The sequence below is a fragment of the Hermetia illucens genome, chromosome 2, assembly GCF_905115235.1.
Source record: "Hermetia illucens chromosome 2, iHerIll2.2.curated.20191125, whole genome shotgun sequence".
Taxonomy (NCBI): Eukaryota; Metazoa; Arthropoda; class Insecta; order Diptera; family Stratiomyidae; genus Hermetia; species Hermetia illucens.
The window spans coordinates 84,034,121-84,058,943 of record NC_051850.1 but is presented as its reverse complement, the minus strand read 5'-3'; the positions used below and the strand labels follow the sequence as shown (position 1 = coordinate 84,058,943).

General features: G+C 41.3%; 1 protein-coding gene across 4 annotated transcripts in view; it reads left to right on the top strand.

Moving 5' to 3' along the window:
- Positions 1–24,397, top strand: part of LOC119650345 (protein zer-1 homolog) — a 41,786-nt gene extending 17,389 nt beyond the window's left edge. For 3 of the 4 annotated variants that reach the window (XM_038053015.1, XM_038053016.1, XM_038053014.1), the window contains exons 3-12: positions 300–778; positions 839–1,099; positions 1,155–1,232; positions 1,288–1,412; positions 10,571–10,754; positions 10,816–10,977; positions 11,040–11,201; positions 11,284–11,433; positions 22,629–22,874; positions 22,929–24,397. In XM_038053015.1, the coding sequence (XP_037908943.1) occupies positions 300–778; positions 839–1,099; positions 1,155–1,232; positions 1,288–1,412; positions 10,571–10,754; positions 10,816–10,977; positions 11,040–11,201; positions 11,284–11,433; positions 22,629–22,874; positions 22,929–23,096 (2,015 nt within the window). In that variant the 3' untranslated portion in view covers positions 23,097–24,397. The remainder of the gene's footprint in view (positions 1–299; positions 779–838; positions 1,100–1,154; positions 1,233–1,287; positions 1,413–10,570; positions 10,755–10,815; positions 10,978–11,039; positions 11,202–11,283; positions 11,434–22,628; positions 22,875–22,928) is intronic. The other variant, XM_038053017.1, reaches the window with a different exon arrangement.
- Positions 24,398–24,823: the final 426 nt, after the last annotated feature.

Sequence of the window (24,823 nt, the reverse complement as noted above, 5' to 3'; positions counted from 1 at the left end):
GAATGAAGTGCTCTAACACACTTCAAGGCCCTGATCCAATATGGATTGTTGTGCCAACGATTATTATTAGTGAGACAAACACAAGATGAACACAGATACCCATGACGAGTGGGATTCGCACCCAGAGCAGCGAGATTGAGAGGCTACCTCTTCAACCATCGCGCCGTCGTGTTTCACCACATAACTCAAGGATTGGATTCTTTTTAGGTTTACGAGGATTACGAGCATTTAATTTCAATCATGTATAAAGATATGCCATTCCAGATAAACTGATAGTTATTTTTTTATTAAATTTTCAGGCATTGAATTGCTGCTCAGACACAATTTGACTTCTCTTTCGCTTTGGTACTGCAACAGCGTTACGAAAGAATCACGACACACACTCGCCAAATATGGAGAGAATCTGAAATCTCTTGAGCTTGGTCTAAATGTCGATTTACTCAAATTAAGTGAACCGAACGAGAAAACCCCACTTGACTTTCAATTGAATTTACCGCATCTGCGTCGATTAGTTTTAAATGGAGTTGTATTGCAACCATCGTTACAGTTCAGTCACCTTCAAGACTTGCAATATCTCGACTTGACGTCATGCATTTTCGCTGAGTTCAGTCTAGAAGCGCTTTGCACTCTTCCGAATTTACATACGCTGATACTTTTCAACGTTTGGCCGTTAGCAAATCAATTCCACATCATCAGTCGGTTGAGATCGTTGCAGCACCTTGACATTTCGATGAGTAGTTCCGTGCCTGGACACGGAACTTATGATTTGCCAGACCAGGTGAATAATTCAGTCAGTTTCATTTACAATATGCTTCTATTATCGATTTTGTTCTTGCAGATGTTGGCGATGTTAGCGGAAAATTTGTCAAACTTGACACACTTGGACATATCGGGTACAAACCTGGCTGGTACAGGTGTGGCACAGAAGGATGCTAACAATAGTTTCAAAGGGGACTCAGAAGTACCGGAGATACCAGATTTAGTGCTTCGAACTGACATACCAGGATTGGTATGTCGGACCAATAACCCGCTTCAGTTTCTAGGACTTTATCACACTGCGCATTGGGCATGCAAAAGACACGATATACCTGCTTTAGAAGTAAGAACGTATTATATCAGTTTTGAGATTGGAGATTTTGATTGATTGTTTGCAGATAACCGGAGACGCCAACGAAGAGCAAATATTAACAGCTGCCCTTCATTACCACGATAGGCCTCTCGTGCTCACTAGGGTAAACATTATAATTTCACTCATTGACAGCGGCTTCTCATCTTTTTTTTCAATAGGTTTTGAATGATTTATACCACCTATTTAGATTCGAATCTTGTAAAGCTATCCATACTGCTTTGGACGTTGTTCTGACTGCAATGGATCGACATCTCCGATTCAAACATATGCAGATTTCTGGAAGGTAAGTTATAATACGGTATTGGATGGTTTGTTGTTATTCACAATTTAAAATATGTCAGTGAATTGATCTGAAGTTACCTTGTGTCGTGATGAGCTTCATTGATTTTTCATGGTGTATTCATTCTGTTGACAATAATATCCATGCTGGAAATATGGTTAACGCGCTATTCCCTAAGCCGTAGGGATCTATGGTAATCATATATTCTAGAAAACGATCTATAAGAGTTTGATTCAAAAGGAACACGGTCCTTGTATAACACAAACGGGGGAAGAATGGTTCGTCTTTTTAATATATAATCTATCCATTGGCATCTTTGCATTTTAATCAGCTCGCTTAACTTCAAGTATTGTCAGCATGTCCGAATAGCTGAGCGGTTAGAGCACAAGGCTCTACGGAAGGTCATGGTTCAAATCTCACTGGTGACAGTGGAATTTGTATCGTGATTTGACGTCGGATAATAGTCGACTCAGCTGTAAATGAGTACCTGAGTCAAATCCGGGTAATAATCTCGGGCGAGCGCAATGCTGACCACATTGCCTCCTACAATGTACTGTAGTGTACCGTTACGGTCTCGAATGAAGTGCTCTAACACACTTCAAGGTCCTGATCCAATTTGGATTGTTGCGCCATCGATTATTATCATATAGTGAGCATATGAAAATGTTCGAGTATGAAAGCTCTCAACGCCAGATTTGTTCGTGGAGAAAAGTTATCGAAGTAACGTGAACATTATTTTGTTTTAGATCTTCAGCCTTTGCTGCGGTTCTTGAAAAACGTAGCATGGGTGATGGCAACTTTAACGGTGTCGCGAAAGCGCTTCAACATCTTCATGGTATGTGATAATAACCGAATTGGACCGTGACTTCAACGCTTTTAGTAAGAAGACTTGTCGGGTTTAATTCGCTAATCTCACGGAGCTTGTATCTTGCTTATAAGCCTTTTCTGAAATTCAAATTCAGCACCTAAAGCATATACCCTTTTCAGCGGGTTTCAGTTGTGTACACTACCCTATTATGATTCGCAAGGTGTTGACGTGGTAAGTAGAGAATTGTACAAAACAAAACCAATACACTTTTTGTTGCTGATGCAGATGATAAATTCGAGGCAACAAGAACGCATAAGGAAGAGTCTGCAGCTTACTCTTATATCTAGGGACTAACTGCCTTTAGTGCAATTATTTTTTTTTTGGGGTTTGCACTCATCTAATAATGCTGCCTGGTTAGGCCTGGAATGTAATTGTTCCCGCACTTCTACTAAACTTCACAGCAATTTATTTTTTGCAAAGGAAGGAAGGAAGGAAGGAAGGAATTACATAAAACGGACATGAAGTTCCAGAGGGTTTAACGCGAGTACCTACCGTGTAAACATAGTTCCACGGTCCTCGTCGAACAGGGCTTGATTTGATGATTACGATCAGAACTCTCCGTGACTAGTACAGCGGTGCTGATTCATAAGTGCAGGCTTACCTAGCACTTCTGCCGCAATTTAGGAGTACGGCGTCCGAGTTGTACGGCAAAACTCCACGCTTGGATCCATAAGGAACTCTATCCGCGATATAGGCACAACTATAGCCATTACATGAAACGCTCGAAAACAACCGGACCGAGAGCACCCTCCAGTAATTCTTCTGGAGCTCTCAGAGGCCACCCCCGTTTATATGGTGGGCTTCGTAGTAAGACCCATTTCAGACCCGGGTTTGGTCGCTCTCCTGAAGCACGGGGAGACGGCACTCCCTAATGGCTTCAGGAAAACCTACAATGGACCACGATTTTGGACCTATTTTAAAAGTGTTTTATTTTTTTCAAAATACTTATCGTTTTGTTTTTACAACACAAAAGAAAGCTCCGAGCCGGTTGAGAAGGGATGAGAGAGGAGTGACAAGTGTCTGACCGACAGGACTTTCTGCATGTCTTATTGGTTTTCAACAGGATAAACTGCAGTACGTGTTTGATTCAGCCAGAAAAACATTGATATGTCTAGCGCCTCTACCATTTGTCTTTACAGAAAGCCTGTTTCGTTTTTGATAAAAGCATTAGTCAATGCTACTGGCACTCCAATTGCTGGTTCTGATTTTGGCAAGAGAGGGATTGATTGATAAGTTATCCGAGATTTCATTTCCCCCTGCACCACCGTGACCTAGCAATTCAAACGAGTTGTACATCCTTGAACGATTTTCGAGATGACCAAGTGACTGTTTAGGGTCATAAGGCTGTTTGGTTATCGCCGCAGATCGCGATTCGCCCGTCCTTCAATGATTCGTCAATGCCCTAAATTGTCGCTCTAAAGATCACATATACTGAAAAAGGATTGAATATTGTCCCAAAGGAAGAGCCCATCTCTTATTTTTATCCGAAAAGTAGGCTTCTGCTTCAAAAGCTTGTTCGGTTTTCGCTCTATGCTCCTCACGCTCGCTGTTTTTAAGAGAAATATTCTATGTAGTCTTATTTCAGTATTTTCTATATATGCAAGGGCTGCAAATTGAGGCCAAATGTCGTGTTAATGGAATCGGCAATGACAAAACATACGGTTATTTTGCAATGAGGGTAGCTTACTGTGAAAACTCTTCTGTTTCACCTAAACCCATCATATTACGGATGCATCGACGAACACCGCCCAAATTGTAGTAACATATTCTATGACCATATAAAGCTTAAGTCCCCAGGTCGAGGCAATGGTTTTGAGAGCTTCTAAGCTTCTACATGTTTGTTACAAAGAAGCGTCTTATTTACCATAACTTGTTTATATTTCTTTTTTCCAGAAAGTCAAAGGGTTGTACATTCCTCCTGTTCTCCTCTACCTTTTTATCAATAGGGCCATTTTGGTTTTATTTAGAGTTATTAAAAGCCAATTCCTGAGGCAGCAACTGCCACTCAAATCAACGGTGCGTTATATATTTTGACACATCGTTCCAAAGTTTCGATCAAGAGGCAGCACAAACACATTATCCCCACATACTTGAGCATGCATTGGAAGTTCTTGCAGTTCATAAAAGTAGTGAGTCAATTAGCATCCTCCACTGAAGCACACCTTGAGGCAGTCTTTCGTAGTTTCTGTTGTCACGTAGCGCTTCACACTTGCTTTTGCACACAACAATCTTTGCATAGCACAGATCCACTTAGCTAAGGTGTCATGAATACCATATTTTCTGGCGGTATCACAGAATTTTTGAAAGGAGATACGGGAAAAAGTCCCTTTGATGTCCACGAGCACCCCCACCAAGTACTCGTCTATCAGACCTGCGTACTCTATCTTAGGAACCAACGAATGGAGAGGAGACTCATTGCCACGCTGGTAAGCATGTTAGTTTTGATTTCGCGAGTACGACCGTAACCCCTTTTCGCGAATATGACTCGCAACCCGTCTCTCCATACATTTTAGCGAAAATGATGTTAAGCTAATTTGTCTGAAGTTGGTTGGGTTTGAATAGTTATCATTTTCTACCAAGTAGTAGGCACGTAGCTCAGAACAAGTTCCGCCAAAAAGATGCTTCTTATAGGTTGCTCCATTATAAAATTAAATAAAATTTATGTCAGGTGCTTTAAAATACTTAATGAATGGTATAGAAGCTCTTGCTTCTTCACTGGTAACCACCGCTGTCGTAATGTTCCAATTTCTCTTGCAACACTTTTGTGCTGAAGGGTTTGCAGAAACCGCTAGTTCTTTCAGCTATTCTCCCCGCATTGACTCAATACTAATATTTGTGAAAACACTATCCGTTTTTTTAACAGAATCCAGCTTGACCAACTCCTCCCGCTTAAGGACTACATAATAATAATTAATAGTCAAACTGAATTTTAAGTAATGGTAGTCGGACAGTAGCACTGCTTCTAGGACCTGGCAGTCTCTAATCTAATTTTTGGAGTACAATACAAATTGTTAGATCAATTATTTCTTCTCCTTTGCCTGATACACCCTACGTTCCCAGTTTCTTTCAGAAGCGGGATCGGGACATAGGTTCTCGGTCTTGGGGAACTTTCATCGTTGAAGATCTTAGTCCTTCTTGCTGGTCCAATATCACAAATTTTGTTAAACTGAATCTATGGGTCTTGTGCCTGAAAGGTATAAGGGTGTTCTTGTACCTTTGCTAGCCTTACGGTTGCTAGGAAAGGAGAGGTTTTGGCAAGCTGCAATTTAACTAGATTTTTCCTGTTTCTAGACATAAGCTAGTCTTATATATGGTGGAGAATGGCTGCTAATTGAAATGTCTACTGCGTTCAATATGGGGTTACTAGCTTTTCCGCACCTTTCATCGAGGATTCAGTTTCGTTCCGTCAGTTTCCGGATATTGAATGGGGGTCTGAAGTTTCCTTCTGTTGTACCTTTTTAAATGTCTCGAGTAGTCTCCGTATTTAACCAGGTAGAAATATAATACTAAAAAAGCTTTCCACATTTGACACTTCACTTTTAATTATTTACAATAAACTTAAAAGGAACATCTGTTTGACAAAATTAAAGGACCTGGTCGGTCGCACCCAGATGAAACCTAGAGGTTTCAGCGACTGAACTCGGAACTGCGTCCTCCATCATTCGGCGAAGCGAACGTGACCTTGATTTGGGGCGCAAACGGGAAACAAGAAGAAGAAGAAATGCTTTCCCGCGCGAAAACACGGTACGGACCTTCGTATGGAGGCTGCAGCGGCTTCCGGACAGCATCCGCCCTGACCAGGACGTGCACGTGTCCAGCTCCTTGGGCGCGCAGGCAGGTGCGGACGAGTGTCATGTGGGCGGTGGAGATTGTCTTTCAGCAGGCGCAGCAATCCCAAATCTGTGAGACCCGATTTCTTGTCGAAGACCGGATCACTTGGGAGCCTTGGGTTCTCCCCGTATACCAGCTCCGCGGGGCTGGCAGCAAATTCCTCTCGGCGGGTTGTTCGGAGGCCAAGTAGGACGAGAGGCAAGACCTGAGTCCAGGACGGGTTGTCGGGGGGATAATGGCGGCTTTCAGCGTCCGGTGCGAATTGCGAAACCGTGCGAGTCTCGCAAAGGGCCTACGATTTCGAGGTGTAAGATGTGAAACCGCTTGGTAGTGCGGGGAAATGAGCTCCTTTCTTTTCTTATATGCCTGGTGACCTTACATTTCTGGCATGCGATGCACTCTCTGGTCCAGGAGTTGATGTCGTTATTCATGGAGGGCCAGAAGTTTTTCTCGGCGACTAACCGATTTGTCGTCCTGATGCCTGGATGCGCTAAGTCTTGAACCGTGTGGAACACTTCTTTGCGAAAGGTGGTGGGAATGTATCGCCGGGGTACCTTTTCCGAGTATTCGCAGCAAAGAGAGAGGTTCGAGCCGAAGATGAGCAACTCCCGAAATTTGTATTTGGGGTTGGATTTGAGGTTCTGAGGTACTGCGTCATCCTTCTTCGCCTTGGCGATAGCCGAGAAGTCGGGTGAGCCGGGGATGTTAACCTCTGAGACACGAAATAAATCGTCAGCAACTATGTTGTCCTTGCCGGACACGTGATGTATGTCGGACGTGAACTGACTTATAAAGCTCAGGTATCGAAGCGAGTACTATCTATAAGATATTCTCCGCTATCTTGTTAGGCCGGATAGCCTCATACGCCCAGAACATCATTGGCCCATACCAAAGAGGCTTCACTCCAGGCAAATCAGCAACAGATCAGATTTTCTCTCTGCGGCAAGCGATGGAAAAACTGTTGGAATATGGACAACAGTTGCACCATCTATTCATCGACTTTAAAGACGCCTATGATAGCATAGCCAGGGTAAAACTGTACACGGCCATGAGAGAATTCGGTATCCCGACGAAATTAATAAGACTGACTAGGATGATCCTGACCAATGTGCGAGACCAGATAAAAGCAGCAGGATCATTCTCAAGACCATTCAACATCAACAACGGTCTACGACAAGGGGATGCCCTATCATGCGTCCTTTTTATCCTGGCCCTCGAGAAAGTGATCCGTGATGCTAATGTAAATGCAAGAGGGGCGATCCTGCTTAAGTCCACCCAACTATTGGCCTATGCTGACGATATCGACATCATGGGAAGAACCACCCGAGACGTACAAACTGCCTTCATCCAGATCGAGGAGGCGGCGCGAGATCTTGGGCTGCACATCAATGAAGGCAAGACAAAGTAAATGGTGGCAGCGTCAGCATCGAAAACCAGCCAATCAACAACATCAAATCACACTGGTCAAACAGGAAGAATAAGGATAGGAGAATACAACTTTGAAACCGTTGATAATTTCTCCTATCTAGGGTCGAAAATCTCAACCGATAACAGCTACGACGAGGAAATCCGCGCACGGTTGTTGTCAGCCAACAGAGCCTATTTCAGCTTACAAAGACTGTTCCGCTCGAAACGTCTCACCATAGGGTCAAAGCTCTTACTGTACAAGACAATGATCTTGCCAGTCCTCAAGTATTCCTCGGAGACTTGGGTTCTTAGCAAGAAAAATTGCGAACTCTTGGCCGCGATCAAGAGAGAAGAATCCTCCGAAGAATTTTTGGCCCCCTACATGAGGGTGCACGATTCCGTAGCCTACATAACGACGAAATCTATGAACGATACCATGACTGGCTCAATAGGTCACGATGAGCGGGTCACTTAATCCGTATGGATGAGGATGATCGAGCCCGGAAAGTCTATAAGGGCAATAGGGCGTAGGTCAGGACGTCAGAGAGCTTTTAGGGATATTGAATAGGTGGACCTTGGCGCAAAACCGGGATGTCTGGAGTTCCTTATTAAGGCAGGCCTAGACCGGATACCGGTTGTTGCGCCGTTGATGATGATGATCGAAGCTGACGAGGAGACGCCGTGAACACTGTGAACGGCCTACCTTCTAGGAAGAAGCGGAAGTACTTAATGCTCAAGTACGCGGCGAGCAGTTCTCGATTGTAGGTGCTGTACTTCTGTTTAGCGGAGTTTAACTGTCTGGGGAAGAAGCTCAACGGCTGCCAGATTTGATTCACCTTTTGGTGAAGAGCAGCAAAAACGGCTAGGGATGCATCTTGTCGAGAAAATGCCAAGAGTGTAGCATCAGTGGGTTGTTGTCTGGATTTGTCAAACGCGTGGACAGCCTCTTCAGACCACACAATCTCTCGTGTGTCTTTTGTTTTGGAGCCAGACAAGAACGCATTCCTGGGCAGGAAATGACAATAGGAGTTTAGCATACCCAAGAACCTCCGCTAATCCTTCACAGTTTTTGGATGCGGGAAGCTTGTGATTGCTTGCACCTTGTCTGGGTCGGGCTGTATTCCGTCAGGGGAGAGTGACCGAGGAATCTCACCTGTGTTTGAAGAAACTTGCATTTATCAACGTTTAGGACTAAACCGGCCTCAAGGAGGTGTTGAAAAATGCACTCGAGATGGGCTAAGTGGAGTTACAGGGATTTGGTGATACGCCTTGGTTCAATCCAAGGTCGAAAAGATGCGGCAGTTTGTGAGATGATGCGCGTCAGGAACAGTCTGTGCGTTTAGCCTTCTATAATCCACACAGGGGCGCCATTTGAAATTTGGCTTAGGGACCATATGGAGTGGGGAAGACCAACAGTTGTCTGAAGGTCTGCAGATACCCTGTTGCATAAGTTGTTCGAATTCTTTCCATGCAATAGCCAGATTCTGGGGTGGTAGGGGACGCATCTTCGAGAAGATAGGGGAGCCAGTAGTGTTAAAGTGGTTCTGCACATTGTGCTTCACTGGTTTAGAGAGACTACATTCGGTAGTAATCTGGCTGAACTTTTGGAGGAGTGCCCGAACACGAGAGTCAGTAATATCCTCCAAAACTACGGAAAGATTGTTGTTGGGTTCAGATGAATTAAGTTTAGCCGTGGGGTCTATAAGGAACCTGTTCTTCAAGTCCACCAGCAACCCATAGTGTCACAAAAGTCTACGCCTAAAATGAGGAAACTGACATTCGCCAGGATGAATCGCTACGGGAACGTCCTACTCAAGGCAAGACTCACGTCCACTTGACTATACCCGTAGGTGTTAATTCGGGAGGAATTTGCTGCCGCCAGTTTCAACGGTTGAGGAAATAGTCGATGGTGCCGGGGTACGGGAAGAACCGAAACCTCCGCACCAGTATCTACAAGATAACTGCGCCTGCTGAGGGGGTCATAAATTGTTAGGCGACGTGGCGCTGCGTTCTGGATGGCCGTCGCTAGGACCCCCCGCTGATCTGGTTTTTTGTGTGCTGAGCGTTCAGCGTCGCCCTCATCTCAGCCATGCAGGCCACAAGAGCGGCCATCTCACGCTTCAGTTCGCCTAACTCATCTGAAGGCTGCTGAACGACCGTTATCGTGGAACGCACGTGCATCTCATGCACCTTATCAGCCGCAGCTGCCAGCGCCTCCAAAGAACCGGAGACGCACGCGAGGACCGCCTGAGTGTTCTCCGGAAGTGGTCGCAGCCAGAGCGACTTCAACAGGTCGTCATCGATTTTGCTCCCACCCATCTGCCTCATTTCGCGAAGCAATTGACTCAAACCTGCCAGCAAGTGATCCAGCTTAGCCGACTTACTTACCGACAGTCTCCGTATTTAACTACGTAGAAATATAATACTAAACATAGCTTTCCACATTTGACACTTCACTTTTAATTATTTCAAATAAACTTAAAAGGAACATCTGTTTGAAAAAATTAAAGGACTTGCTCGGTCGCGATTTTGAAACTCTTAATTTGATTGTTGAATTATATGAATGAGACAAGTTTTTGGGTAAAGAAAATATTCGCCACTCATGAACGGTTGTGAAATAAATTTCGAATGCTGTTGACCCTGCTGCGCCACACCTTCTTCTTCCGTTCCAACAATCCACAGACATACCGGCCATAGTAGGGTTTCCAGTTCCCCCTATTATGGAAGTTGCTTTACTCTCGCAATCAGCTAAGCTTTGTAAGTCTCACCTATTCAAATCAGCTTACTTGGCTGCTTTATTTTTGGTGTTCATTGAATGTTCGTATAAAAGCAAGTACGAAAGTACGAAGCTACTAGCCCATATGTAGTATTGGAAACTATTTGCTGTTCTCTCAATTATATCAGAAGGATTTTTAAACACCACGCAAGATAATTCAACCATAGATAATTTCAGAAGTGATGTGTGTGTCCTAATCTGCTTGATTCTGAAGTAGACCCTTCGCTGTTATTTTTTAATAAAAAGTTATAATTTGCCAAACATTCTCTGAAATTCCAGTGCAACTTTATTCTACATTGTGAAAGGACGACATAAAGCGAGATTTGGAACGCCACTCAAAAACCACATCATTACAACCCTTTTGAATGGGATGCAAATGCACATAACAGACGACACAATGCTGCGGAATGGCTATCTAACGTTATGTCAATTCTCAATGCCGGGTGATGTAGTAAGTCTAAATGTAAAATTGTAGCGAATGAATCGAGATCGTTAAATTAAATAAATTTTCACTCTTCACTCAGCTATTTGAATACGAAAGACTTATACAGATTCTTCTGCATGGCGTTTCGAAAACGGAACAGGAAGGATTTGTACAAAGGATAGCAATTTATTTATTAAATACACTCGCTTGCCAAGTTGATGGCCGACAGAAATTGTTCTTGGGAGATTTAGGTGTTATAAGTGTAAGTTTGCGATTAATAACTGTATTCGAAATTAGTGATTTATTCATCCTTTTTGTTTCCAGACCATGTTGTGTTTAATAAAAGATCGCCTCTTCCGTTACGCGTTCGATGATGTTATGGAAGTTGCTTGGTCAACCATGTGGAATGTAACTGATGAGACTGCTGTTAATTGTAGGAGATTTTTAGACGGTCAAGGAATGGATTATTTTCTTATGTGTTTAAGAGTAAGTGGAATCAACTAATTCACTCTCAATTTTCTTCTAGCGGTGCATCGGGAATATACGATTTTTTTATTTCTATTCGCAGTATTTCCCCGATAAAGATGAATTACTCAGGAATATGATGGGTCTTCTAGGAAACGTAGCAGAAGTTAAAGATTTAAGACCACGATTGATGACTACCGAATTCATTACTGTATTTGCTGATTTATTGAATTCAGATAGTGACGGAATCGAGGTAATGTTAACTTTATTCTTTTTTGACAGTTGGGCTCAGAATTGAACATGTTGTTCTGACAAATTAAACAATTTGGGAAATGTCTTTGTTGGTAAAAATCTTTGATATATATTGTAGAACAATTGGAAAAAATCACCACTTGTATAGAGCAGAGAGAGTGTATACCCTGAAGAACGTATTCTTTGCCAAATAAGCAGCTATATGAGTACCTCCTTCTACATAAGGCTGGGAACATTTCACGCTAGTGCTTCACTGGGTTTCCATTTTCTCTTCAAAGTTTTCTTTTACTTCAGAAATTAGTGTGTAATCGGATTAACTTGTACGTGAGGGCCGAGTTTTCTCCGAATCTGAGAAAAAATGGCAAAAATTGACTACGCTGGTCCGCCAGGACCTTCGTGCAGTTCCATTGATGTGTTTTGTCGACACGTGCCGCAGCATCACCAAGCCCAATTTTAGGGACGTGCCCCTATACAGTGTTGAGCTTAGTAATAATTAAATATTAATTATTTTGACAGCAAAGAGCAGGCGAGTCCCTTGCATGCGGCTGTCTGTAAGGCAGATTGTGGGTTGATTCTACTTAACTTGAAGAATAGATCTTTCAATCTTCCAAGTGGAGAGAAGTCAGACTAGGAGAGCCGGAACAATACACGGACAGTCGTAATGCTTGCACACAAGCTCGTGCTGATGACGGGAACATATCCGGTTTACAGATATGAAGAGTAGGCAGTGCTTGCAGTTCTGCTTACGATATGTATTGAGACCAGCAAGTTTTAACTGATCGCCATATACCATACAACAAGCTTACGTGCTGTTAGTTGACAAGACGGGTCGCTCCGCGTAAATTATTGATGTTGCTATTTTCCATGATAGCAACATTGAACGGAAATACGTGGAGAAGAAGGTGAACTGTGAGCCACTGGTTTCGGAAACAAAAAAAATTGGCGTCTCGAGAGGGCGATTTTAGTTCTAATAACATTGCCAGCTACTGGTATTGTACGAGGGTCTGTCAAATATAAACGGGAATTTGGTAATCGAGCGTTGTTGGAGAGTCGGAAGGCTATGCATTTTTTCGACGAAATCCGTCTGGTTATCCCTACGCCACTTCGGCACCCATTTCCAATATTATCTCTATTCAGTCTATATTAGAGCAATAAGTGGACAGTGGTTTCTACTACTGTTGCGCAACGGAATATTATAAAGTTTTTGACGTGAAACCTTCCAAAATTTTTATACGTTTATGGGCGGAAAAGGGGTTGAAACTCTTTGCAAAATATTCGTTTTGAGAATGATGGGGTCCTAAGTTCGCATCAACTTAATGCTGGACCGGACCAAATGGGGAGCAACTTACTCCCTCTTTCCTCGTCCACGGACCCCTCGCTTAGGGCTTGCACCCAAACTTTTCAAAAAAGTCAAGCGATGACGGCTTTACGGTTTCTTACCAGGGCAAAGGCAAATCCTCAGACGCTGCCTCACCTCTGCCCTGGGAGCAGCGTGGCCGTAGCGGTTCGCAGATGTTGAGTGCTCCTTTATATAATTCGTACAACACGACATGACTACGAATTATATTGAGCGCAGGAGCACTCATCATTTGCGAGCCGCTACGGTCACGCTGCTCCCAGGGCAGAAGTCTAAGTCACGTGAGTTACATTCCATCATCAAAGAGGAACTTGGATTCCCAAAGATTTAAGCACGATGGGTTCCTCCGCTCACGATAAAAAAAAACCGTCCGTTTGGAAATTTTCCAGACGTTATTGGCCCGTTGTGCTTAAGACGGAGAAGATTCTCTCAAATCATTAAATATGTGGGGAAAACGCAAACTCAGCGCTTCAGGTGTGAAAGTTTTTGTTGATTTTTTGTGTAGGAATATTTGGATACATGATGGTTCCATTTATGCATAGCTCAAAGTGTATATCCGGCAGTCAACTCAATGTGGTGCTAACATTTTGGGTAAGGGAGTAACATTTTGCGCGAAAGGGGCAAGACCTACCATAAGTTTGTTAATATCATTATTAACTTTATTAGAGCAGCTATCGTAACGGAGAGTATTTTGCGGCCTAGATACCATGATTTTTTTTCAAATTTTTAGGTTGGGTAGATTCTGAAAACGAGTCCTTGAAACAATTGACGCCTTTCGGACCTCCAATGTTACTCACTAAATGCTGGAGGATTCGTAGTTCTTACCTTGCCACCAAATTTCGTATCAATAGGGGTTACCGTTTCTGAGGAAATGGGTCTGGCAGGGAACAAATAGATAGACAGACAGACAAATAGTAAACCGATTTTGTTAAGGTTTTGTTTTCAATAAAAGCTAAAAAGCGTTTTATATGTAATAAGTCTTCGTACCTAAATCTCTCACGGTTTCCCTAGATGTCCTGGGACGTTCACAGATTCTGGTTCGAATCATGCAAGAAGTACACCATTCTGCAAACATGCTCAATATTGCGGGGGGTTCTCGAGGGATACTCCTATTAACCTAACACCGGCCCCCACCACCAGAGCTCATATATACTTTTTTAAGTCGGAGCCTAAATTATTGAGTGCTAATATTGGTTAAATTCCGACATCGGCCGACATTGTGAACTCCGATATATCGGCCGGCACCGGAAGTGCTTGGCTTTATGCTTCGGTTTCGAATCCCCGGCCGCAGTCATTGATGTTTCTGATTGTTTAGAGCGAAAAAGAATAGTACAATGGGCCCACTAAAGACCTGAGTGCTGAAACTAGGCTTCTCTCTTAAAGAAAAAATTAACAAAAGTAAATATAATGACAACAACAATATTAGTAGGCAAATGATGTACTCCCAGGAACTGCATTTTAAAAAGGAGAGCCAACGTAGCCATAAGGGAAATGATTTTTACTTTATTTTTCTCCTAACGCAATAAGAAAACCGACTCATATATAAACAATGAGGATCTGTAGGCGAACATAGGTAATATTTCCTTCCAACACAGTTTTTAAGTTTTTGTGTAACACACACACACAGTTTTTAAGGTTTTGTGTAAAACACTTTTCTCCAAAACAGCTAAATGGATCCGAACGAAATTTGGTGAACAGATACGAACTATGAAATCCCATACAGTGAGTGACATAAATTTGCGTACAGTTTAAAGGGAGGCTCCCCATACTTGCAAAGGTGGGATGCCATTTTCTTTTCACCGGATGTAGTCACGCGGGGTATCAAAGGTCACGATTAATACTTTCCGAAACTAATATTTGTTTTGTCGTGGAATGTAAAGTATACACAAGTAAGACGGGACTCAGTTTTCCGAAACTACCCAACCCAAAAATCAGCAGTTTAAACTTTCCAATTTCCCGCGATTTTAATAATAATAATCGTTGGCACAACAATCCATATTGGATCAGGGCCTTGAAGTGTGTTAGAGCACTTCATTCAAGACCGTAACGGTACAGTACAGGATTGCAAGTACTCTGTAGGAGGCAATGTGGTCAGTATTGCGCTCGCCCGAGATTATTACCCTGATTTGACTCAGGTACTCATTCACAGCTGAATCGACTGATATCCGACGTCAATTTACGATACAAATCCCACTGCCACCAGTGAAATTTGAGCTTCCGTATGACAGCCTTGCGGTCAAACCACTCAGCTATCCCGACGCGATTTTACTGCACCATAAATCATGCAAATAAGATCCTGACATAATTAGCGAGAATAATTGACATTCGAATGAGATATTAAAATTCCATTCATGAATAATCAGCATTTGCTAATAATATTGAACTCCTAATGTGAAACGTATGAGGTTGGCTGCTATCAATACAGTACCTTCCAGGTTATTTGTGTAAATGGCTTTTTAAGCAATAGAGGCCAATTGCATTTTTAACTATATGCACAGGGAGCTATCATTCATTCGTCATTCCTCACATAAGGAAAGACAAAATCTTTTATAACTGAACCGTCTAGCTGCCGGTTTCCCGGATTGTTTTCTTGTAACAGAAGAAGAAATGAATCAAACATAAACGCTTGAGGTAGAATAGCAATATTTTCTGGTAACTACTGTTTATTAACACGCTCAATTAAATTAGTTAACTTCACATGATGATAACTAATGTGGTGAGAAACTCTAGGAGTTTCAGTTGTGTTCTCTATTATAGCCTAATAAACTAGAGTCAATAATAAAGATTTTAGTCTCAGTTAGTGACAAATACCAAGTAACGAATTATGTTGTAGAAGACGTCAAGTACGTTCTGAATAGAGCTCATCAGAATGTGGGTAAATTTTGGGACTTGATAAAGTACACCTCCATAATCCAATGAAGATTTCTTTCTCAAATTTAATAGTTTCATCATTAAATATTGATTTGATTTCTCTTCACTCCTTTCTTGTTCGATTTTATCTTACTCCTCATTTTACTTTCGCTGATGTGTGCAAAGACGAACACAAACATCCGTAATGACCGGAACTCGAACCGAGTCAATGGATTTGAGAGGCTGACGCTCGTCCAACTAGACCATCGCGCCGGAAATAGCCACCATTTTGTGGGACAATATTTGGTATATTTGAATCCGTGACAGGCGGACCAAGAAAATGTATTCAATGTCGTTAAAAACAAAAATGATCGGGTTAATCTGTCTGTCAGACTTGGCAAGTGAATTCTCGTTAGCACAAATTGCGTGACCATACCATCGAAGACACCTCTCTCGCAACTTTTCCACGATCGGTGCAAACCCATAACGATCGTCATCTGTGGCGATTTCTGCTTCTATCACTAACGCACTGATGGAATTTCCTTTGTTATGGCGTACATGACACTTCTTGTGCTTTTTCCCAATAACAGAGCTCCAGCGCTCCCCGATCTCAAGTCTTGACTTTCTTCGATCCCCTTACATGTCCGCAGTCAGTTTGGTATTGTGACGTCCTTTTAGGAGTTTTGATAGTGACTTAGTACTCATCAATATCTCGGGCGGCTTGTTTAGAACATATTTTGATTAGTGGAGCAGAAACTGATCACTTGGTCCGCAAATGTCGAAAATACTCTTCAGTACATGTAAGAGGTAGATACGTTCGAAAGGCTAAACACAAGGTTCGCGTGCCCTGATGGTGTTACCCACTGAAATGCTAAGCTGCGACAGACTTTCTCATTCAGCAGATTTAGGTTCGCATTTGTAGGAGAAAGAGGATCCAGCATCTGAGCTGGCTTTTCTGTGGAACTGGTTATTCCTGAAAAGCTTAAATCAATAGGCGGTTTGTTCTTGAGTAAGTCGGGTTCCTATGCAGATCCCTTGGTACTTTTATGTTAGCTTCTTTAGCACAACCACAAAGCTTTTCGCCGCACGTCCATATGGGTTTTAGGATTTGCGTTTAAATCAATAACTTGTTGTCGACGGTAAACTGTAATTTTTTCCCAGCAGAAAGGTGTGTTGCATGGTATGAGCAAAAGCCACAGATTTTAGCGTTAGTGGATCCCGTAAGATGACTTTCTGAGATAAGGCATGTATCTACCTCTCAGTATGAAGAAAGATTTCAAACTTTTTTAGGTGCTAATATAATCCATTTGCATTCCAAGTTAGGATTTTCAAGCCATTTATCACTAGATTTTCTTAGTACATTTTAGTTTCCTGAAGTTATACTGTTTAAGTTTGTCAAGAAACTGTTCATCAAGTCTTTTATTTAAAACTTCGAGGCCATTTAAAGCAGTTTTCAGTATTCGATTACCATTTTTGGTGTGCATTGCTAAAGCAAGGCAAGTAATAAACTACCTGCTAGTATTCTACTTTCTCAGGTGCACCAATATGCGCGGCCATGTTTTGAAGAGGCTCAGGTTGTTCTTTTTCAGGAATTGCTATTAGCGGGGAGCGGTATTCCTCTATGATTTCAGTAATTCGTTCATACTTCGCAGCTTCTGCAATTGGCTGCAATTTACAAAATTTGTTGGTGAAGCTTTGTTGTTAGAACGTTTCGATTAGTCATGATCACCAGCACATGGCGTGGATTTCGATTACAATACTTTGTGTGGGGTTAACTCTCTGGCACTGGGATATTAGGTGACTGACTTTTCGCAATGCTTTTACTTTGACCCTCATATTAAGGATTGCTCCTAAGCTGTAAATTTTGTTTGGATCTTCACTGTTGTCGAACGTAACCATGAACAGTGGGAGTTGCCCCCTCCCTTCTGTGCCGGAATTTTTAAGGTTTTGTTTGTAAAACAAACCAAACGGCTCAATGGCTGTCTGCCTGTCCGTCAGTCTGTCTGTCAGAGGCACTTTCGTCAGAAATGCCATACGGATTGACGAGAATAAGTTGCATCTTTCTACATTAAGTTTAAGGGGGGGGGGTCACATACTTGCAAAAGGGGGTGTACTTTTTTCATCGAATATAGTCATGTTGTAGAAACAACTCTTAGTTTATTCTATAGTTAGAAAAACATGCAATAACATAGAGTATATTATGAAGCATAATACCATTTTGATCGAAATCATACCATTATTTATAAAGGTACTTTATCTCAAAATTGTCTTTTCCGCATATATTTACTGCAATCCGAAATACTTAATATCAATATCACATTAAAGTGAGGATTTTGATATGATATTGATATGCTAAATATACATATACATTACGGGTTACGTACAAATGGGAAAGTTCTGCACTCAAATATACCCACATAAAAAACAAAGAAACCTTTCACACCTGAAGTGTCTAGCTTCCGGTTTCCAGACTTTTTTCTTTTTTCAGTATATTCACTAGAATGCTCGAATTTTTTTCCCTCAGGTCTTCTACAATGTCGTCTTTTTGACACTTTGGGTGGAGTCTCTTAACCACAACCTTGAGAGCTGCATTATATTTATCTTTGTATGGGTGCTTGTTCTGATGTTCTGAAATTCATCAAGGCTGAGAGGTGGCGGCGTTCAATTAGCACGTGATAAATTTGGTTGGTACTTCCAATAACCATTTCGTGCGACACCGTTGGATAATCCGCAGCCCATTGTCATTGGTAGTTTTATGTAAACTATAGGAGCCGACGTATCGCCTGTGTACGGGTTACGTTGTCAATCCAGTCCGTAGGTCCGTGAATTTGGGTTTCCGTGAACGGTAGCCAGCCCTACCCTACCCCCAAACTGGAGGATACTCCTTGATCATGAGTGCTAATAGTATAGGTTTAACTTTCAGGTACTTATCGATAGCATTGATGTTAATAAGGAGGTAAAGTATCCCTTTCTTTGAATTTTTCGCTTTATTGATTTCCGCACGACTTTGTCCAATAAGGGAAATATTAATAAGGGAAGATTCTGCCTTTCTTTTCTTAGACCCTTTCTTTGTTTGCAAGATCCAGTGCCGGTTTACATTGGAGCTGCTGCACTTGGCTGCCTCAGATGTTCTCTTGAGGATTGCGTTTTAATACTGAAGTTTCTTTGATTTCGGGATTAAGCTGAAATTGATGATAATTTCCGTAAATGTAACTATTAAGTAAAATTGTTATCGGAAAAAAAACCGGTTCAAAAAAAGTACTGCAATACAGAAAAAACATTTTGAAAAATTAATTAGCCAAGAGCAAGTCGGTTTATGTTTTCGATCCTCATGCACCACACTCTACGGATCGCGACGGAATAATGAGTGAGATTTAAATTCCCGGTTCATCTGCTTTTCGTTAAAGCTTATAGCTGCAAAAATGGAAAATGCTTTGCGCAGAAATTATAAAATAATGTCTCTTACTAAAGAGATTACTTGGTACACTGACGGATCCCTCACAGCAGAGGGAGCGGGTGCCGATGTCATTGGTCCAAGGAAAATGTACTTTGAGCCAATGGGCAGGTACACTAGCATAGTCCAGGCAGAAATATACGACATAGACAAATGTGCCTCCTTTAATCTGCAAAGGAACTACAGGGGGCAGAACATAGCTATTCTCACCAATAGCCAAGCAGCGATCAAGGCACTTAGGTCCAACCAGGTGAACTCTAAACTGATATGGGAATGCCTTGAGAGACTGAATACACTCGGCTCGTCCAACAAGGTCTGGATACTTTGGGTTCCAGGCCATGCTGGGTTGGAAAGCAACGAGGCAGCGGACGAACTAGTATAGAAGGGAGCAGGGACGCCTTTACACGGGCCAGAACCTTTCTGTGGAATCGGAAACGGTTTCATGGTTATGAATCTAAGAAATGAAAAGAAACGGTTGAGGGAACTATATTGGGCGGGCCTACCAGGGATGGAGCAATCCAGGGTGCTTATTGGGGGATACGAACCCATGCGCACAAAGGATTGCTTAAACCTCACCAAAAAGAACCTACGAATCATAGTGGGAATTCTCACTGTTCATTGTCGGCTGAGCTATCACCTAGAGAAGCTAGGGATATCTACGGGCACTGCCTGCAGATTTTGTGAGGAAGAGGACGAAACCTCTATACACGTCCTGGGACAGGGTCCGGCACTTGTACAAAGTAGGTCGAGACATCTGGGAGAACACTTAATACCAGATGCAAAGCTGAAACATTTGGAAGTAGGGAACATACTAAAGTTCCTAACGATTACAGGCCTGCTTGAGATACTATGATCAATAGTACCAGTCACTATAACCAGTAAAAGGGGCACAATAGTTCTCCAAGGACGCGGTGCGACTTTCCCTTAAGAGAATAATAATAATAGTACCAAAGAGTAGTTTAAGGCCAGAGTTAGGATTCTAGAGGCGATTATTTAAAAAATCTCTCTAATAAGTTCATCTTACATCCGAACTCGTCCACCGCGGTATCGTAGTGGTCGTGCCCTTTACGTATGATTTCGATTTTCTCACGGGTGGAGGATCATACGTTGCGGCAAAAATGTTAGAGACGTTCGAGGAAAAAATATTGAAGACGTCGAGAAATTCGAAATCTGTGCAGTCTGGAATACAGTGCGGGACAAAAGTTTACTTCTCCAAAATTTACGAGTTTTAAACTTTCCTATTTGTTTTGAGGAATGGAAGTCTTTTTAAGGTCTTTTTGTGTAAAACAACAGGCCTTGATTAGTACTTTCCGAAACTAATCAAAATGTACGCACTTAAAGTGAGACAGGACTCATTTTCGGAAACTACCCACCCAAAAATCTGAAAAAATCAGGGTGGTGCGCTTAAATGAAATCTAGGCCACAAAATATATCCCATTCCGATATCTGCTCAAATACACTTACTAATTGTATATTACTAACTTTTAGAAATTAACTGTAAAACTCCCCTTAAGTTCATCCAACTATTAGTTTCAAAGTTGTAGCAGTTCCAACTTATCAATTTCGTGCGAATTAACAGCATCCGAAGTCATATAAATAAGATGCTGACGTCATAATTAATAAGAATAATTGACATTCAAGTGAAATATTAAAATTCCATTCATAGCGAATCTACTTCCCCCCAGCCCTTTTTTATATCTGATATAGGTTAAATTCCTCGCATTTGCTAATAATATTAAACTCAGAGCGTATGAGGTTGACTATTATCAATGCAGGGCTTTCCACCAAATGATTTATTTAAATCGCTTTCTAAAAAATAGAGGGCAATGGAATGTTTAACTATGTGACACGGAACTGTCATACAGTCGTCGCTCCTCACATCTTCTTTTTTTTCAGCCTTTGTCCCGTTCACAAGGGGGTCGGCTCGTCGTGATCGGATTCACTATTTTATTTTATCAAATGCCCGATCTGGATGTAATCGGCAGGGTTTTTTAAATCCCCATCCAGCGTATCAAGCCACCGTCGTTTTGGCTTCCTTTTGGTCACTTACCATTGACTTCAATGTTCAGAACAATATTGGTAAGTGAATTCTCGTTAGCGCGAATAACGTGACCACACCATCCAGAATGCCTCACTCGAGATATTTAAATCGCTCAGTTCTGGGCAGGTTACTGCCATTGACAGAACTGAACGATTTAAATATCTCGAGTCAATGCTATCAGCCAATGGAGAACTGCATTATGCTCCTCACATAGGGAAACACAAAACCTTTTATACCTGAAGCGTGAAGCTTCCGGTTTCACGACTTGTTATGTTTTGAAGTCTTTTAAAAAGCCTCACTACACACATTCTCTCTGATTTGGACCAATAATGTTAAACTTATGAGCAATAGTTGATTTTCCTTCTGTCACAAAAGTTTACATTCACTTTAAAGAATGGACTTTTTTTAATGAAACATAACTAAATTATTTAAAGGTCAACTTTATCTCCATAATAATAATAATAATAATCGCTGGCACAACAATCCATATTGGATCAGGGCCTTGAAGTGTGTTAGAGCACTTCATTCCAGACCGTAACGGCACACTACAGAACACTGTAGGATGCAATGTGGTCAGCATTACGCTCGCCCGAGATTATTACCCTGATTTGACTCAGGTACTCATTCACAGCTGAGTCGAGTGGTATCCGACGTCAAATCACGATACAAATCCCACTGCCGCCAGCGAGATTTTTTATCTCCATGATCCCCAATTAATGCAAAAATACCATCTGTCAGGAAGTAGATTTTACAACAAATTTTGATAAATCTACGCTTTGAACTTTGAGCTCAACTGGCTCGTACTGTTTATTGTTTGAGTAGTTTTGGCGCACAGTGTAGCTTGAGGTAATATCTAAATGATGCTATCGTATATTGCGTGCGTGTTAGACGGCCAAAGGTGGCAAACACTCCTCTGGCTTATGAAAACGGAAGTGTTGCATTAAACGGGCGGTGTTACTCGCTACGACCAAGTCAGAAATAAGGACAATGGCAGTTGACCAGGAATAACGGTATCTTCTATAGTATGGTAATATCATCTACGTTAATGATTACTCATTAGCGAAAACTAATTGAAATAACCAAATTTTCAAGAAAATAGCCCAAAGGTCATTTGAGGCAGTACTAGTTTGAAACGATGAACAAAAACCTGAATATCGCTTGATTCCGTATGGACTAAGCTATCTGCGGTAGCATATAGACGGGACTGACTGGTTATCCTCCACATTGTCGATTCCAGCAACTATCAATACTCTCCTTCTCAAAACCTAATAAATTGCAAGAACGCATTGTTCTTTTTATTATAGATCTATCGCGTTATTGAAGCTGATGTGATAGAAAAACCGGAATATCATGGCTTTTCATTCCAACAATAATTTCGGGACTGATGTGTTTAATACTCCTAGATTTTCCCTGAGATGGCTACTTCACCATCTTTTTGACTCAATACATATTTTAGTATCCATATTTTATGTTAATGTATTTATTACTTGACAGGTAAGCTATAATGCTGCTGGTGTATTGGCCCATATTGCCTCCGACGGTGAAGCAGCTTGGACCATAGAATCTCCAACTAGGACTGATGTTCTTCAACGAATGGTGGACGCAATAGAGCGTTGGAACTTGGATAGTGAGCGCAACATAAATTATCGTAGTTTTGAACCAATTTTAGGATTAGTACGCTGCTATGAAACCCCCGAATGTCAACATTGGGCCGTATGGGCACTAGCGAATCTAACAAAGGTAGTTGGGTTTGAATGCTTTGAATGCAGTGTGAACATTTTTCCCCGCTTGTAGGTGTATCCAGAGAAGTATTGTCGGCTTGTTGAACAAGAAAACGGTATTCGTATACTTTCGGATTTGATAGATCACATGCGACCCATCGAGAGCACAAAGGAGCTAGCGCGGATGGTAATTGAACGTTGTGCTATGGTCAGAAATCGTGACACGAACTTAGAAGGATAATCAAGAAGTTGAAGTAGAAAAAAATCATGAATATGTGCAGCTTTGGCGTCCACTCGTTTTTCTGTTCTCTAAACAATATGCAACTCCAACAACAGCGGTTTATTGTTATATCGATGATGAGAAATGGTAGTATCTTGTTAATCCTCTTTTTTAGTGTAAGTAAAACTAAATTATATAGAATTATATGATAACGGAAACGATTTATTTTATCTTCTTTATAAAAAATAATTTTTCTATAAGTATTGCAATATATTAAACTTTATTTTAAATTGTTAAGTATAATCTTTGTGTATAGAGAGGATAGTGAAAGCGAGGCACTGTACAGCTCGGTGTGTTTGCTTGAGAGTTTCCTTATTGAGATTCGGGTATTGAAAAGAATTGCATTGCCAAAACACATTTTTTAATTTTGTAGATTCATTGTTTTTGAGGATATGTTGATAATAATTGTGAAAGCACTAAATGCCTCCTATTCAAAATTAATTATCTTTAAAGAGCGAATGAGGATGTTCATCGCGTAAGTGTAACTTTTGCTTATATTATTGTTCTCCTTTGAATTCATGCGGTATTTACATTTTTAATATTAACGACTTGCGTTCTAACAAAAATGCAGAACTTCAGGTACTTTAAGAGCTCGTCTCGCTGCTGATGTTTATCTGATGAAATCAATAAGCATCTTCAGCTATTACAAGCAAAGTTCCTTTCCATAGAAAACAAATTCCCTTCAATCGCGTTTAAGCTCCAGTTCTCGTGGCCGGTATATATGCAAGTTACATTTATAAATTTCAGAATTGTCTTGCAATTGACAGTTGGAGGAAGCGAAATCCGACCTGTAACCACTATGATGTATATACACAAGGAAGTATTTATACATGTGTTTTTAAGTTCTCTTTGATTCATCTACACGTACGTTTCCATTTTACTACATTGTGCTTACTATTACTCATTACTATTTCTTCAAAACAATACTGCAATGAGCAATTTCGTCTAAAGCTTATTCAAATCAAAAAGGTACTGCGATTTTAATTGAGGCGCGAGAAAGCCGTAATATGCTTTGAAAATTTAAATTATTATATCCTCTCACTGCAGCAGGTTATGGAAAAAGAACAAACTGTACCGGATAGCAAGTAATAGTATCTTTTCATTTCCCCTTTTTTCATTAACGTAAATTGTAAGCAAAATAACAATGTGAATAATTTATCCTAATTTTATTCGCGTAAATAACTGTACATAATTGAGATTAAAATGAATTCGAAGTGATGAATACTACTTACAACTGAAAATATACCTGTATATTCGAAAAATGTCGGAGTGTTTTTATTTGCTCATTGAAATAATCATCTAGCAATATTCATGATCTCATGTTAACTGTGAGAAATTTTTCGGAGATGCTGTTAAAAGGCTTCACGTCCCTAAAAAATATACTGGAACGCATTAATGGATATGCCGAAAGTTCATACAGCAACTTCTTCTTTTTCTTCAGCCTTTGCCCCGTTCACAAGCGGGGTCGGCTCGTCGTGATCGGCTTCGCCATTTGGCTCTATCGAATGCCTGATCTGGGTGCAATCTCGAGGCTTTCAATCATACAGCAACGAATCTCCATTTTATCGATTACGAGAAATGTTGCGCTAGCTTCAATGGCAAATACAACTCCACCGTTGTATTGTAAGCTTAGAAGCGCAATCTTCTCATTTCGTTCAGTACGCACTTATCGCTTCCAGTTATATGGC